The 16,076-nt window shown below is 36.2% G+C and overlaps 1 protein-coding gene across 1 annotated transcript in view; it reads left to right on the top strand.

The window, feature by feature from the left end:
- The window catches only part of snd1 (staphylococcal nuclease and tudor domain containing 1), a 449,554-nt gene that overhangs the window by 393,904 nt on the left and 39,574 nt on the right, over positions 1-16,076 (top strand). The window contains exon 22 of the mRNA XM_039761451.1: positions 612-815. Coding sequence (XP_039617385.1) covers positions 612-815 — 204 coding nt within the window. The remainder of the gene's footprint in view (positions 1-611; positions 816-16,076) is intronic.

Genomic DNA, 16,076 nt, shown 5'->3' with positions numbered 1-16,076 from the left:
GCCATCTAGGAAAATAAATAATCATATTATGTAAGATACATCTGTATAGTAGAAGATAACTTTTGAAAAAACAAAATTGCAGAAGTAAAAGTTGGATTATAAACAGCATATAGCTTGGTGCTGGGGTCATGTTGGAGTTGTCATAACTCAACCCACAATGGCAGCTGTGAGCAAACAAGTGAACAAGAAATGTGTTTTTACTTTAACAAAAAGTAGTTCCAAGAATTTGCGATAAAGTAATTATTTTTAGTTTCCTTTTGTTATCTCAAAAACGTCTTGTATACATGGAAGGCATATTTTCTTAATTCAAAACCTGTGCCGCTTCAAAGCGGAGGTATTTTGTTGGTATGTTTCAAGGCTTTTTTATTCATCTTTAAACCTATATACCCTTTAGCCCCTTTGTAAGCTGCAAGAACAGACAATATTTTCTTAAATTTTCTCCAAAAAACACTGTACTTTGGATAAAATGTTATGCTGCATACTGATAATATATAATGATTGTGATGAAACATCTTCAACCTAAAAATTTAAAAACTTATTTTTACATTTTTTTGATCATTGTTACCAAATTTGAATTTTTTTTCATAGTTCTAACTATTCATTTTTAACAGGAGGATGCCCGAGCTGATGTGGTAGATAATGTTGTTAGAGACATTCAAAACACCCAGTGTTTGTTGAACGTGGAATACCTAGGAGCAAGCTGCTCATTTGTCACCTTGCAGTTTTCTGACTCAAAAGACGATGTTGGTCTTGGACTTATCAAAGAAGGCATGGTCATGGTAGATGTTCGAAAAGAGAAGCACCTGCAAAAAGTGGTAAGTCCACTGTTCTTAAAGTTGGTTTTCATCACTATACTTAATGCTATAGCACAGCAGTTAATGTAAAATGCATGCCTTAAATGTCACATTTACAAAATATATCTTTCACTCTGAATAATTTTTCCAACTTGACTAAATCAAAATTTTGCTCATAGTATAGTTTATCTCAGTAACTTTTATTGATTTTGTATTAATTTTGTGGCTGAATTCTATACTGAAAGGGTAAATTTCCTTCCAGTTTGCAATATGAACCAAAAATCAGTTTTGTAAATTATTTCAGCAGTAGAAGCATTATATTTTTTGAATGTTTTTTAATCTATAGCTGTTGATCATACAGCACTTGATTAAGGTCTTCCAGACTGGTGGGCCTTATACTGTGTCAGTCTTACTCTTATCACTAAAGCACTCCATTGCAATTTTGGAAACCTGAGTGTATCATCACATACATTACCCTAGTATTTGCTGATAAAACAACAGTCATGAGATCCTTTACTTTGGTATCACATTGATACGAGAGTTAAGAAATGTAATGGTACTAGCTTTTATGCAGTATCTAAGGTATCGAGTGAAAGTCTCTCTTGCTTAAATCCGTGGCTTTAGGTAGACACATCTCAAGATGCAATTATACATTTCAAAAATGTGTAAAAATTAAATGCAAAAATGGTTTACAATGGTGATAATACAGCATCTCATCAACACATGTCGAAAAGAAAAACAGCGGAGGTCATGTCCGAAAATGCTTTATGATTGAGGCCGGAGAATTTCAGCATGTAATTACAGAATTCATGCAACTCAATTCAAGCCGACTGTACTTCCTTAGAAGGCTGGCGTCCTTCAACATCTGCAATAAGATGCTGCAGATGTTCTTCCAGATGGTTGTGGCGAGTGCCCTCTTCTACATGGTGGTGTGCTGGGGAGGCACCATAAAGAAGAAGGACGCCTCACCCCTGGACAAACTTGTGAGGAAGGCAGGCTCTATTGTAGGAATGAAGCTGGACAGTTTAACATCCGCAGCAGAGTGACGGGTGCTGCGCAGGCTCCTGTCAATCATGGAGAATCCACTGCTTCCACTGAACAGTGTCATCTCCATGCAGAGGAGCAGCTTCAGCAAAAGACTGCTGTCATTGTCCTGCTCCACTGACAAACTGAGAAGATCGTTCCACCCCATACTATGCGACTCTTCCACCCGGGTAAACATTAACATTATTTAAAGTTATTGTCTGTTTTTACCTGCATTTTTATTACTCTTCAATTTAATATTGTTTTTTGTATCAGTATGCTGTTGCTGGATTATGAGAATTTCCCCTTGGGATTAATAAAGTATCTATCTATTATTTAAAAAAAAGAAAAAGCTTTGGTTCAGTTTTATATATTCTACAACAAAGTAGTTTATTTGGTAAATATTAAGCCAGCGGTGCAGCAACAATTATTTTAGTAATTCTGATAGCAATTTTTTGTCATCCATTGCATAACAAGGCAAATTCAGTGCTATGTGCACTGTGTTCTGTATACTTGAGTTAGTGTGTTTAGGAGCCACCTTACCCTATTTTGATGAATTAGCTTTGAGCAAGATTTTTCTCATAATTTAGACTAAGTTGTCATTTTATTCTCATTCATGCACTCCCATTACACTCTTGTTCACATTGATTTAGAATTACCATTTCAGCTAACATTTTTTGGGGATGTTGGAGGAAACCCAATATTCATTCTCGGAGAACATGCAAACTGAGATTCATTCAGTTGTGATACCCTGCTCGCCTATAAGTGTATAAGTGTACAAATCACATATTTTAATAATGAAAGAGAGCAGATAAACATTGAAACATATGATTTATTTGCAAAAAATGCAAACGTATTACTTTTAATTGAGTTGTGGGTTTACTGAAGTAACTTTGAAATATGGTTGGACATCTTTTGCATTAGTGGCTAATCTGATACTGTTTCCATTGTTTTCATTAGTGATGTTATCTGCCGTGCTAAATAACAGTACAATTTCTTATCGCTGCGTTTCTGAGCTGTCCATACCAGTAGACTTGGAACATATACTTTTCATTGCACTGTTAACAGTAGAATCCCTCAATGGCAGCAAAGTTTTTCATTTTCCTCGACCACCCTAATTTTCCTCACAGCTCCTTATCACCACACCAGTTTCCCAGTGAAATGCTCAAACACACATATGCATTGAAACGTCTACCTGTACAATTCCCTACAACTCATTGCCAGATAAAAAGAAACACACAGACTTGAGTAGTTTGCTGTATGGTGACTTCAGCTGGCTTAATGGAGGATGAGGGAGTGCATTCTACATGCTGCAAATTGACACATTTGTAAAACAGCAGCATCAAGGTGATGTGATGCGGCTTCCAGTTCTTGACTATTTTGTAAGTAGTGCTCAGAAGGAGATGCATACCTGTTTTTATTCATTTGTTTTTATCATTCTGTCTATGACTTTCTTAGAATGCTCCTCACTCATCATGCTTTTCTTTCAGTTTTTCTGTGTGACTAATGATTCTAAAACATACTGGAGATTTTTTAAATGTGACACTAACTTCATAAGCAGAGGTTATCTGTCAGACATTTACTTTCTAATTCATTTTTTCATATACAAAAAAAAATTAAAACAATGCTCAAGAAGGGGTCAATGCAAACATATATAAGCAGTGTGTATTTATATCCAATTCATCCACTTTATATTTTTACATTTTAATAAAGGTACAAATTAAAAAAAGGAAAAAAAAATGAAAGTATGATTTTTAAGCCAACATTGCTTAAAAAAAATTAAAAGGTCTTAATACATTACTATGATATTGTGTATGTAAACAACGTTTAACATATAAAAAAAATAGATACATTGTACTTTTTTCCAGCAATTTTAATGTAATATAATCAGACGTGTTCCGCATGTGTTAAAAAAATGGAACTCCTCTTAATTAAAATAAAACCATTGTCAGATTTCTTTTTTGTAACCAGTTAGACCTGATTTAGTTAATCTGTAAATCTGACTAACAATGTAGTATCCCAGAAAAGAGAGAAATTCTTGAAAACATCTGGGACATCTGTTTTTGAACAAAAACCACAATCATAGTTATCCAGGATGATGATGATAATACAGTCCAGTGCAAGGCTAGACAGATCTTTACTGGGTTATCAGCAAGTTTTTGTCCTCAGTCCTAAAAATTTAAAGAACATAGTGAACTTTTAACAAATATTTTTGTTACATAGTTTAAAGTTAAGGTAACAGATTGGAAAGAAGAACCATCTGTCAATTTAGCATTTTAGAAACCTGTGTCAGCATCAAAAAAGAATAATAATAACCAGAGGGGTGAACTTATTTATGTTCTATATGAGCTGCCAAGCCTCCTTATGGCAGTTGAAAGCATTATAGTGTCATCACCTATAGCAATGTTAAAAGTTTTCATTTTAAGCTGTGCCTTAGTGCCAGTTAAGGGTAGTTTTTTTTTCCCTTTGTTTACTTTTGTAAAGTTATGATAAATTCAGTATTAAATTTCCACTAGGCAAGTTGTGAGATGGGGATCTGTAGTGACCACACAATATTAATACAGAGATTTGAGCAACTTCGACTTGAAAATGATAATCAAATCAACAGTGATGTGTACAATAGTAAAGAGAAAGCATGACGATATAGAAAAGCTGTGGGTTAGATCCAACCTGCGAACGCTGTACTCAAATTCTGGCCTCACTGAGCCACCTGTTTTGAGCCTGCACCAAATTAACATCATTTTGGATCAAAATCTTTAAATGCCTTTCAGACACAATCCTTCCTAATCCACTAACAGCTGTGTTTGGTGTACTTCCAGATGGGCTTAAAGTGGAGGACAAACAAACTGTAATCGCCTTTACTACACTACTAGATAAGTAGACTTATCTTGCTCAATTGGAAGAATCGTAACTCACCTATTCTAAGTCAGTGGGTAACTGATGTTATATACTATTTGAAACTGGAAAAAATAAAATTCGCACTTAGAGGATCTGTACAAAACTTTTTCAAAACCTGGCAGGATCTAATCAATAACATTTTAGAATCAGCATTTAAATTGAGTAAGCCGGTTCTTGCCCCTCTTCTACTCCATTTATCTTTATTCATTTATTAGTTTACCTATTCATTTATTTTTACTAGCATAAAGTTTTACACTGCTGGCCTAGCTCCTCCTCAGGGGTGGGGTGCTGTGTAACAAAGGCTATCTCCTTACTTTCCTCTGTGGACTCGAGTTGGTGCCTTCTGCAGTATGTTTTATAGTAATTCAAAACTTGTTGTGGTAAGGAAAAAATAGCACAAATTTATTGGTTAAGAAAAGTAAAAAAGTTAAGAACACATATTAACCACAAAGGGCAAACATCTCACAAAACAGAGCCCACAGGATTGATTGTTCTAATGATCTCTTAAATAAGAGTACAGTCCATGTAAACCACTATTCCCAAGTGGTTAATAGGCTTTCTGGTTTCATCAGGAAAGAAAAAAGGAGGATGCCCACTAGTTGTTTCTTTAAGCTTTCATTGAGATTTTAAAAGTCCAACGTCAGAAATCAGCTTTTTGTCTTCATGATATATTACGCTAGGTGCTTTCTCTCTCCCTCTGTCTCTCAGGAAAATAAGTTTACATCAAGCTTATAAAAGACCAAAGACCCACATTCTTGTATTGTTGACATTTCTATGGTAATGGCTAGTAGTTGACTAGGTACCAAGAATGTATGCTTCATGAATGAATGAAATCAGTAAATGATCCCTATCCTTGTCTGGTGTTTTTTATGTTGTGGGGTTAGAAATGTTATTAGCGTTATGATGGCCAGGGATATAATCTGCTGAAATGCACCCTATTTTGTTAAATAAGTGGCTTTTTGCACTTAACACAAAATAAATGTAGTGGATTTGGTTTAATGAATTTATGTTTCTGACACTTCCTACTGAAAATTAGCTTTTCAGGAAAGAAAAATGGATTACTGTATAAGCAACCTTAAGTTTTAGCCATACCCTAGTTACATTTTCTTATTTCAGTTTAGATTTTGCTTGTTTTTCAAGTATGAAAAGTGCATGTTTTTAAAAAAGTTTAATCACTTTTTTTTTTCCAAAAATAGCTTGTATCCATAATGAAAACAAGCACAGATTGCATTGGTTTTCAATACAATATCAATACAATTTACAGACATTTCTGGATAAAAACTGAGACATGTAGTAAGATATAAGACAATGCACGTGAAAAATCAACGCCACTTGCTTAATTCAAGCTGGACACTGAAGCAAAGCAATAGAATGTAATTATACTCACTGCTACTGCACCATAAAGGATACATACTGTACCAGGTTTTGCCTTGCACGCCAGTGGATAATTCTGACCACATTATGCTACAGTTGCTTCCCACTTATAAACAAAAGCTAAAATTAGCTAAACCAGTCCATTTGTTCGTGGACTGATGTCTCAGTTGAAGCAATACAGGATTGTCTAGACTCTACAGATTGGGATTTGAAAACATTCACGAGTTGACTGACCTGACACTGTTACTTCTTATATTAGCTTCTGTGAAGAGGTTTGCGTTCCCAGCAAATCAGTTGTGATTTATAACAAGCCTTGGTTCACCAAAGAACTACGGAATCTCTGTCAAGTGAAGGAAAAAGCACATAAAACTGGTGATGAGGACACATACAGACTGGCCAGGAATAGGCTATACAAAGTAATCAGATGTGCTAAATGGTAATACAAATAAAAATAAACTGGAGCTTCAGTTCTCAGCAAACAATAGCTCCTCTGAATGGAGAAGCATCCGGTCTGTTACTAATTACAAAAACAAATCTCCCAATGCTTACATAGATTCATCCCTCCCTGACAGACTTAACAAGTTCTGTGGCAGATTTGAACCACAAGGTGCTGAATATTTACAATCAATTACCAGCCACTTCTTCACAAAAGCCTCACCCCTTATCTCCCTTTTCTATCAAAGAACATGAAATCAGTAAGCTATTTTCAACACAGAACTGCAAAAAAGTATGCTGGTCATGATTCTGTCTCACCTGCAACAATCAAACATTGTGCTAGGTAGCTTGCTCTTACTTTAACTAGTCTTTTGCACAATGTACCTGATTGTTTTAACACTAGAATTACCAGAGCCTACGAAAAAACTTGTAAATCCGTCCCACCTTAAATCGCTTCTTAAAATCGTTCACAGCTCTCCACCAGCGTCTTTTGTCATCTAAATGTGCTGGTAAAAATCAGGCTGCAAGCAGCCGGCCATTCCATCCCCCCACCAACTTAGAATGTGCACAAACTGCTCCCAGCTCATGCCTTGATTGATTTTCTGGGAGTGAAGTGGAGTTTTAGAGTGGAAATAATAGATCGTTGTTTGGAACACACGCATTTCATGTCTGTTCCGTTTCTACAGTAATCTGTGTAAACACATTGTTAAAACAAACGTTTTTTTATATTCTAGTAGTAGATGACAAAATGTAGGCATAAACTATATAATGTATGAAGCCTGAAGTATCAAATAAATACTTTCACAAAAGGTACAAATCTAACACAACAATTGCGCTTTTATTCAAAAATATAACTGCAGAAACAAAAAGCTGCCTTAACATGCGACATTGGCACCCGTTTATTATGACTGCCTCCGTGGCACAATAGAATCCGCTGCCGACTGGGAATCAAAAGGTTGTGAGTTGATCCTGCACCACTCCGTTTTGAGAAGTAAACTGCTCTCAGTCTTACTATTTTAGAATAAAAAAACATTTATTTGATTTCAGTCTGTAACAGCCGGTGTAATTCATGATACTTGTATAGGTTAGCTTTGTTTTTTTTAATCATTATCTTAGCCGCGTTCACGAGCCCAAACACACCCCACCCCCGCATCTGACACTGCTGTTTTCACATAGACGCGCTGTAACAGAGGTAAACTCAGCTCTCTTCTACATCGGAGCAAGAATGCACATACCATTGCTTGCATACTAAAGTGTCAGCAGGCACTTTTCGTGACATTACACACCTTTTTGAGCATGCCCTCTGCACACTACTTGTGACTTTAGGCTTTAGTAAGTAAATAAATAAATTAAGGTAAATCGTGTCATAAAATGATTTCTTCAAAATGTCACATATATTTGACTCTTTTCTTTTTTTAAAATGTGCGTTGATCACCGCCAGCATGTTGTAGCACACAGCATTTGGCCCACCTGTATGTTCTTGCGCGCACTGAATAAGAGACAAATATACAGTCTGACTGAGAGAATCAGACTGAAAAAAAGCAAACATTTAGAAATGCCATACTTTTACAGCTGATCGGACGCTGTTCATTTTCAAATAATATTGCATTTGTGCGATGATGTTTTCACATATATTGTCTCTTTCTTTCAGTTGTGTAATAGAAACCACAGCATAGAGAGAAGTGTGTACAACGCTTCTTACAGGAAAAGGCGATGGGAAAAAAAAGATGATGCAGCATCAACAAGCTTCAGTTCTTTATTTACCTGTAGTTACCTTTATTTACTCACTTCCTACAGCATAAATGTACATGTAAAATGCAGAGCTTCCCATCATTTTATGACATTCTTTTTTCAGTCTGATTCTCTCAGTGTGAAAGAAGTGATTTAAGGTGGGACGGATTTACGAGTTTTTTCGTAGGCTCTGGTAATTCTAGTGTTAAATCTTCTATTATTGTTTCTGTTACCAAAAGTGATCAAATAAGCTGTCTCAATGATTACAGGCCTCTTTCTTCAGTTCTAATGAAAGTATTTGAATGACTTGTTCTCACCCATCTGAAGTCTGTTACTGCTGCTACTCTTGACCCTCTTCAGTTTGTATATCAAGCAGATAGATTTGTGGGTTATATCATCAACATGTGCCTTCATTTTTTGCTGGATCATCTGAAGCATAAAGGAACTTGTGCCATAATACTGTTTGTTGACATTAGTTCAGTTTTTAACACTGTTGTCCCTGAACTGTTGTTAACTAAACTTTAACACATTGAACAGAATTCTTCCATCTGTAAATGGATTTACAGTTTTTTGATACACCAGAATCAATACGTTCGCCTGGGTTCCTACGTCTCTGACTGTCTCCTATTAGCACAGGTGCCCTTCATGGCTGTGTACTTTCTCTCCTACTTTATTCCTTATACACCAATGACTATAGGTCCACTGATTCTTCAGCTACAATCATTATGTTTGACACCCATTATTGGTGTCATTACTAATGGCAATGAAACACATTATAGAAAAGAGGTGTCTCATCTTGTGTCTTGGTTAACTTCCAATAAGCTAGTGCTTAATACCTCCAAGACAGTGGAAATTGTCATTGACTTTCACAAAACAGCAGTTACAACCTCTCCCTCTACCAATTAATGATTCTGCAATCAATATGGTGGAATCTTTCAATTTTTTGAGCACAGGCATCACAAACACTCTCAGCTGGGACCTTAACACCACCTACATCATCAGCAGTGATTGTACTTCTTACACTAACTAAAGAAATTAAATATTTCCTAGCCAATTCTAGTTAAATTTTACAAAGCCATAATCGAAAGTGTAATCACATTCTCCATTGTTGTCTTATCTGGGTCATTAATGGTACACAACAAAAATAAATTACAGGGTGTTGTGAGGTCTACTTAAAAAGTAATTGGCTGTACACTTCCATCTGTTGCATACCTTCTATACATCTTGTATCACTAACCTTGTCAAACGGATCACCACAGACACAACTCGTACTACTCATCACTTATTTCATAAATACTTCAGGTCAATTAAAACTAACAGACACCCCATTAGGCTTAGATGTATTTTCAGCACATCACTCAACAAATGCAATGTAATCAGTGCTCAAACTTAAGAGTTATAAATAAGAAAGTAAATTTCATTATGTGTGTAATAATATATAATTCTTTTTGACTAATAGTAGTTTATGTAAAGTGAAGTCCATAATTTGATAATCCAAGCTTTTCTCATCAATGTGATTGTTTTTATTAGTGGGTATGTCGATTTTCTATCTTTCTTTAGTATTTTATGATCACGTTATTTATGTTTGCAGTAGTGATTAGTTTTTCAGTAGTGGCCAGTGTTTGTTGTAACAGTAATTGATTACAAATATTTTCAATATATAGATTTTTTTTTATTATTATTATTTCTCTTAGTCTTTTATTATGACCCAAAAGGGCAGTACATTGTGCAGGGAAAGTGAAATGTACCACAAATTATATCCGTGAGGACAGTAATATGATATATACCTGTGTTATCCTTAATAGTTTTCAATAAACAAGCAAAAATATTAGTTTAGTTAGTAGTGTAAGTCATCAAAGAAATTATCAGACAGTATATGATATGTCATTTTTGAATTTCGTGATATGTACGCTGCTAATAGCTGCATAGTTTTGCTTGTACCCATAATCTTTCCACTTTTCATTAGATATTAATTACCCTTGCCACCTAAATAACAATTTGTGACTTCTCTGGTCATTTAGATCCTCTCCACTTCACAAAGCCTTTTAGAGAGAGCACACAGAGACTGTATGGCACACAGGTCAACATCCCTTTTCTTTCTGTAATTTTAATGTGGTTTACCACTTATCAAAAAAAAAAAAAAAAGTGTTCTACATGAGGGACATAAGTCAACACCTCTTCTCTAAAGTAATTACAATTTATTTTTAACAGGACTTTAGTTCCACTGCTAGGTAAACAATGAATGCCTTGATTAGTAGGGCAAAAGAGATAGGATTCATCCAGGTTTCTGGTTCTCCCTATTTGATTAAAAACCCCTTTTTTGAGGTTAGCATTTATTTTATGCCTTTTACTTCAGCTGAAGAAAACAGTGCTATAAACTTGTTATGCATCTTTTTCTCAACAACAACATTTATTTATATTGCAAGTTTTCATACAAATGATGTAGATCAAAGTGCTTTACAAGATGAAGAAAGAAAAGTTTATAAAAAAAATTATAAAAATAAGATTAGGCAAAATTAAGTAACAAGGATTAAAGTAAAAGTTCAATGGCCAGGATGTTCTCTTTATGTTGTCTTCAGCTTAGAGATCTCTGTTGGGCTCTTGCTGCTATCATTATAGTTATATTTTAGTATTTCTGTTTTCAGGACCTCCCAGATGTTGATGATTACGGCTCTTATCTGAAGTTTTATTTCCAAGTCATTGTTGCTGTTTGTGTTTTGAAGTCTGTCTCTCTGCTGGTGACTGTTGAGTTGTTCCAGCTTTTGCTACCATCACTCCTATTAACATTTTTTACAGCAGTATCCTTTGTAATTTGAGTTACTTCTGTATTTTAGTTACGCACAGCATAACTGTCAATACATGGAGGCATGATTTTTTTTTTTTCTTTTTCCCTTCTTGAAGCAATGTGGCCAAACATATAATTGCAGCTGGTTATGTGCAATACACAAATTGAAACAGGTCTACTATATTAAAACAGTAGATTACCTCAGTAAAAGAGGGAAACTAAAAATTGCAACTAATAAGAGTTAAAATAAATCCCAAATAAACTTAGACAATGGAAAACAATGGAATGTCAAATAAAGTACAGCAGCCCACACATCTAACCCAGCAACACTCACTACATACTTGTGACAGAACGGTAGCTAGCCAGTTGTTCTTGGCTTTAGCCGTGTCTTATGTTTTCGAGTTTATTCCCAGTCATTTGTTCACGTGGATGGGGTAGTGTCTTTGCCTTGAAAACCATTGCCAGACAACAAAAATATAATAATAATGCATTTTATTTATATTGTGCCTTTCCCATTCTCAAGTACTTTACAGTGCATCCGGAAAGTATTCACAGCGCATCACTTTTTCAACATTTTGTTATGTTACAGCCTTATTCCAAAATAAATAATAATAAATAATAAAATAATAGCCTGGACAAACTTGTTAAGAAGGCAGGCTGTATTGTAGGAGTAAAGTTGGACAGTTTAACATCTGTGGCAGAGCGACGGGCATTAAGCAAACTCCTGTCAATCGTGAATAATCCACTGCATCCACTGAACAGTGTCATCTCCAGGCAGAGGAGTAGCTTCTGTCACTGTCTTGCTCTACTGACAGACTGAGGAGATCGTTCCTCCCCCACACTATGCGACTCTTCAATTCCACCTGGGGGAGTAAATGCTAACATTAATTTTATTTTATTTTTTTATTTTTTTCTTCATTTTTTTCATTTTTATTACTATTTAATTTAATATTGTTTCTTTGTATCAGTATAATGCTGCTGGATTATGTGAATTTCCCCTTGGGATTAATAAAGTATCTATCTATCTATCAAAATGGATTAAATTCATTTTTTTCCTCAGAATTCTACACAGAACACCCCGTAATGACAATGTGAAAAAAGTTTACTTCAGGTTTTTGCAAATTTATTAAAAATAAAAAAAAATTGAGAAAGCACATGTACATGTACAAGTATTCACAGCCTTTGCCATGAAGCTCAAAATTGAGCTCAGGTGCATCCTGTTTCCTCTGATCATCCTTGAGATGTTTCTGCAGCTTATTTGGAGTCCACTTGTGGTAAATTCAGTTGATTGGACATGATTTAGAAAGGCACACACCTGTCTATATAAGGTCCCACAGTTGACAGTTCATGTCAGAGCACAAACCAAGCATGAAGTCAATGGTATTGTCTGTACACCTCCGAGACAGGATTTTCTCGAGGCGCAAACCTGAGGAAGGTTACAGAAAAATTTCTGCTGCTTTGAAGGTCCCAATGAGCACAGTGGCCTCCATCATCCGTAAGTGGAAGAAGTTCAAAACCACCAGGACTCTTCCTAGAGCTGGCCAGCCATCTAAACTGAGCGATCGGGGGAGAAGGGCCTTAGTCAGGGAGGTGACCAAGAACCTGAGGGTCACTTTGTCATAGCTCCAGAGGTCCTCTGTGGAGAGAGGAGAACCTTCCAGAAGGATAACCATCTCTGCAGCAATCCACCAATCAGGCCTGTGTGGTAGAGTGGCCAGACGGAAGCCACTCCTTAGTAAAAGGCACATGGCAGCCCACCTGGAGTTTGCCAAAAGGCACCTGAAGGACTCTCAGACCTTGAGAAACAATATTCTCTGAGACAAAGATTGAACTCTTTGGTGTGAATGCTAGGCGTCACGTTTGGAGGAAACCAGGCACCGCTCATCACCAGGCCAATACCATCCCTACTGTGAAGCATGGTGGTGGCAGCATCATACTGTGGGGATGTTTTTCAGCGGCAGGAACTGGGAGATTAGTCAGGATAAAGGGAAAGATGACTGCAGCAATGTACAGAGACATCCTGGATGAAAAACTGATCCAGAGCGCTCTTGACCTCAGACTGGGGTGACGGTTCATCTTTCAGCAGGACAACGACCCTAAGTACACAGCCAAGATATCAAAGGAGTGGCTTCAGGGCAACTCTGTGAATGTCCTTGAGTGGTCCAGCCAGAGCCCAGACTTGAATCCGATTGAACATCTCTCGTTGTCATTATGGGGTGTTGTGTGTAGAATTCTGAGGAAAAAAATTAATTTAATCCATTTTGGAATAAGGCTGTAACATAACAAAATGTGAAAAAAGTGATGTGCTGTGAATACTTTCCGGATGCACTGTAAATTATTACAAACAGCAATGATTTTTACAGGATGCACATTTATATAGCCCATGAACTGAACTTTTTTTTTATTTTTCTGGTTGTTTTCTCCCTGTAAATCTACAGTACTGTAGTGACCTCTTCGTAGGTAGAGAAAAGAAGTCATAAGCCACTAATGTATAGAAATAAGTGAAAGATTTTTTTATACAGGAGAGGAACTCAAAAAGATTAGGGTATGGTTGTACAGGAAAGATTGGGCACAAAAAAAAATATTGTGAATCTGGCACAGTTTCCACATCCTGGCTGCAGGGATGGCTTGTCTTGGGCCAAAGCACATCACTTCTTCTCCCCGTTTTTGTTTGTAGCAAAGCAATACTTTCACTCATTGCCACAACACCCCCTTTCGATTTTTTTTTTAAACATATTTGTTAACCCCATCTTCCTTGAGCTTGGTTAAACATTCCTCCTTGCACTTCATTGCTTACTCTCCATGCTAAAAGTGATTCCGTCTTGTTTTCTTGTTCTGGAGACCTCTTCACTTATCCATCCAATCTATTGGTCTGTGCCGATTGTTCTTTACTCTGCCAATTACTTCTGCTGGCAGCCTTTCACTTGCATAAGTTGGCAAGCCCCAAACAGCCAGGTTGCACAGTTTCATTCTTAGCTCGATCTCAGCACTTTGACAACCAAGTAAATGGGTAGTTTGTTATAGCCTACCCGCTTCAGTATTATCGACAAATAAAAAACAGCTAATTTTCTTTTTTCTGTAATGTTCCTCCCGTAGCCAATGAAGTGTAAGGCAAGGTCAAGCACGGGTAAAACGTGTGCCGAAAGAAATCTCTCATTCCAAGTTTGTTTTAAAATTATTTAGTAAAAGTTAAAAGCAAATAATCCACACAAGAATAAAAGAAACAATAGTTACACATGTAGAATCTTCTTTAAACTTAGATTTTCCATCGGACTCTGCAATGGCTGCCTCAAAAGCCAGTTGATCTCATTTAGCTTTCAACTGTGCTTCCATATCTAGAGCCTATTGCTTTCTTTGTTTCTCTGATTTAGCCAACAGCACAAGCGTGTGTTTCTTCTTGAAATCTGAAGGTGCTAACTGAAGTAGCTGTTCAACTTGTGCTGCATTTAGATTTTGCGGAGATTTGGGAGTTCTTAGCTGAAGCAGCCATTGAGCTTACATGACTTTTACTTTGAATGGAAATCTGAGAGATACTGTCTTCTGGAGAAACGTCAGGAATGTCATTCGTCGTTCTGTAATCCCTTAATTGGTCAGCAGAAAAATCAGGTTGTTGGTGGAGGCTTTTATTTTGATGTACTTCTGCAACCCAATTCATTGTACATCCCGTACTACAAATTTCCATTTTGGCATCAGAGTCCTTTTGTAGCATTTTCCGTGTATCTTCATTGCTCTGGAGAGAGAAAAGTTTGACGCATAACCTTTTATATTCCATTCTCAGGTCAAAGAACAAATTCTCGATAGTTGATTTTATATATTCACAGTTAAAAGTCATTTTTTGTATATCCTTTACATACTTCATCAGATGATATAATTTTTTGTATTTGTAATCCATTTCTGACTGAAGTTTAGTTGTCACTGAATTGAACGGCTGTATTCAACGCAACTTTCATTCACACCATGCCAACATTCGTTCTGCGTATAATGTTCCCTCTGGCTTCCAGATTCAGACACCATGATGATCCCACAAGGCACTTAAGCTCCTTTTTAATTTATTCAGTCTCGTGAGGAGCACTAGCAATTCTCAAATATGTCCAACTCAGATCAAACACAAAGATTAAAAGTATGTGTCAAGTCGTTTCAAGTTGTCATTGCTGTCCGATTTCAGGCATGGGAAATGCAGGTTACTTTCTTTAGGCAGGATTCAATCCTAGGCAGGTTTTAAACTTTAGTGTAGCTGCCGAAGTGTAAGGCAAGGTCAAGCACGGGTAAAATGCATGCCGAAAGAAATCTCAGTTCAGGAGTTTGTTTTAAAATTATTTAGTGAAAGTTAAAAGCAAATAATCCACATAAGAATAAAAGAAAAAATAGTTACACATGTAGAATAAAGAGCAAAAATAGGAAAAATGTACCTTCTTCTTGAGAAACTTTAGTTAGTTCTGTACTTAAAATTTCTTTACTTCTTCTTTACTTAAAGATTCTTTATTTCTTATATACTTAAAGATTCTTAGCTGCTTCATCTGTACGCTTTAAACGTACGGCACAGCACATAAATTAAGTGCTGTTTTCTTACATATTTACTTCACACACTCAAAAGGCCTGTAGGCCGGTTGGCACGGTTTAAAACCGTATGCCTTCCACACCTCACTCATGGCAAGGCTGTCACAAACTGAAGAATACATTTTACTCAAAGCTGTTAGAAATGGCAAGAATATACCAATACAATTCTACTTACGGGAGTTATAGGAACCTCCCATAGACTATGCATTGTCATCTAGTAAAATATTCATGAATCTTATGGAACAAGGAAAATGGCTCTTACACATCCGGCCCTTAATTGTTTATGCTAGGGCAGAAATCAGTTCCTTTAAGTTTACTTAATAAGAGCCTTCATTACTTTACTAAACTTAAACCAAACTTTAGAAACTTAAATTCTACTATACTAAGCAGTAAACTTAAGAAACTTAGAACTTAAACTCTACTGTAAAACACAAACACAATTAAAATTAGGCATGCAAAAAGAAAAATTTGTCATTTCA

The sequence above is a fragment of the Polypterus senegalus genome, chromosome 8 (genome assembly GCF_016835505.1).
Source record: "Polypterus senegalus isolate Bchr_013 chromosome 8, ASM1683550v1, whole genome shotgun sequence".
In the NCBI taxonomy this organism is placed as follows: Eukaryota; Metazoa; Chordata; class Cladistia; order Polypteriformes; family Polypteridae; genus Polypterus; species Polypterus senegalus.
This window is presented reverse-complemented; position numbering and strand designations above follow the sequence as displayed.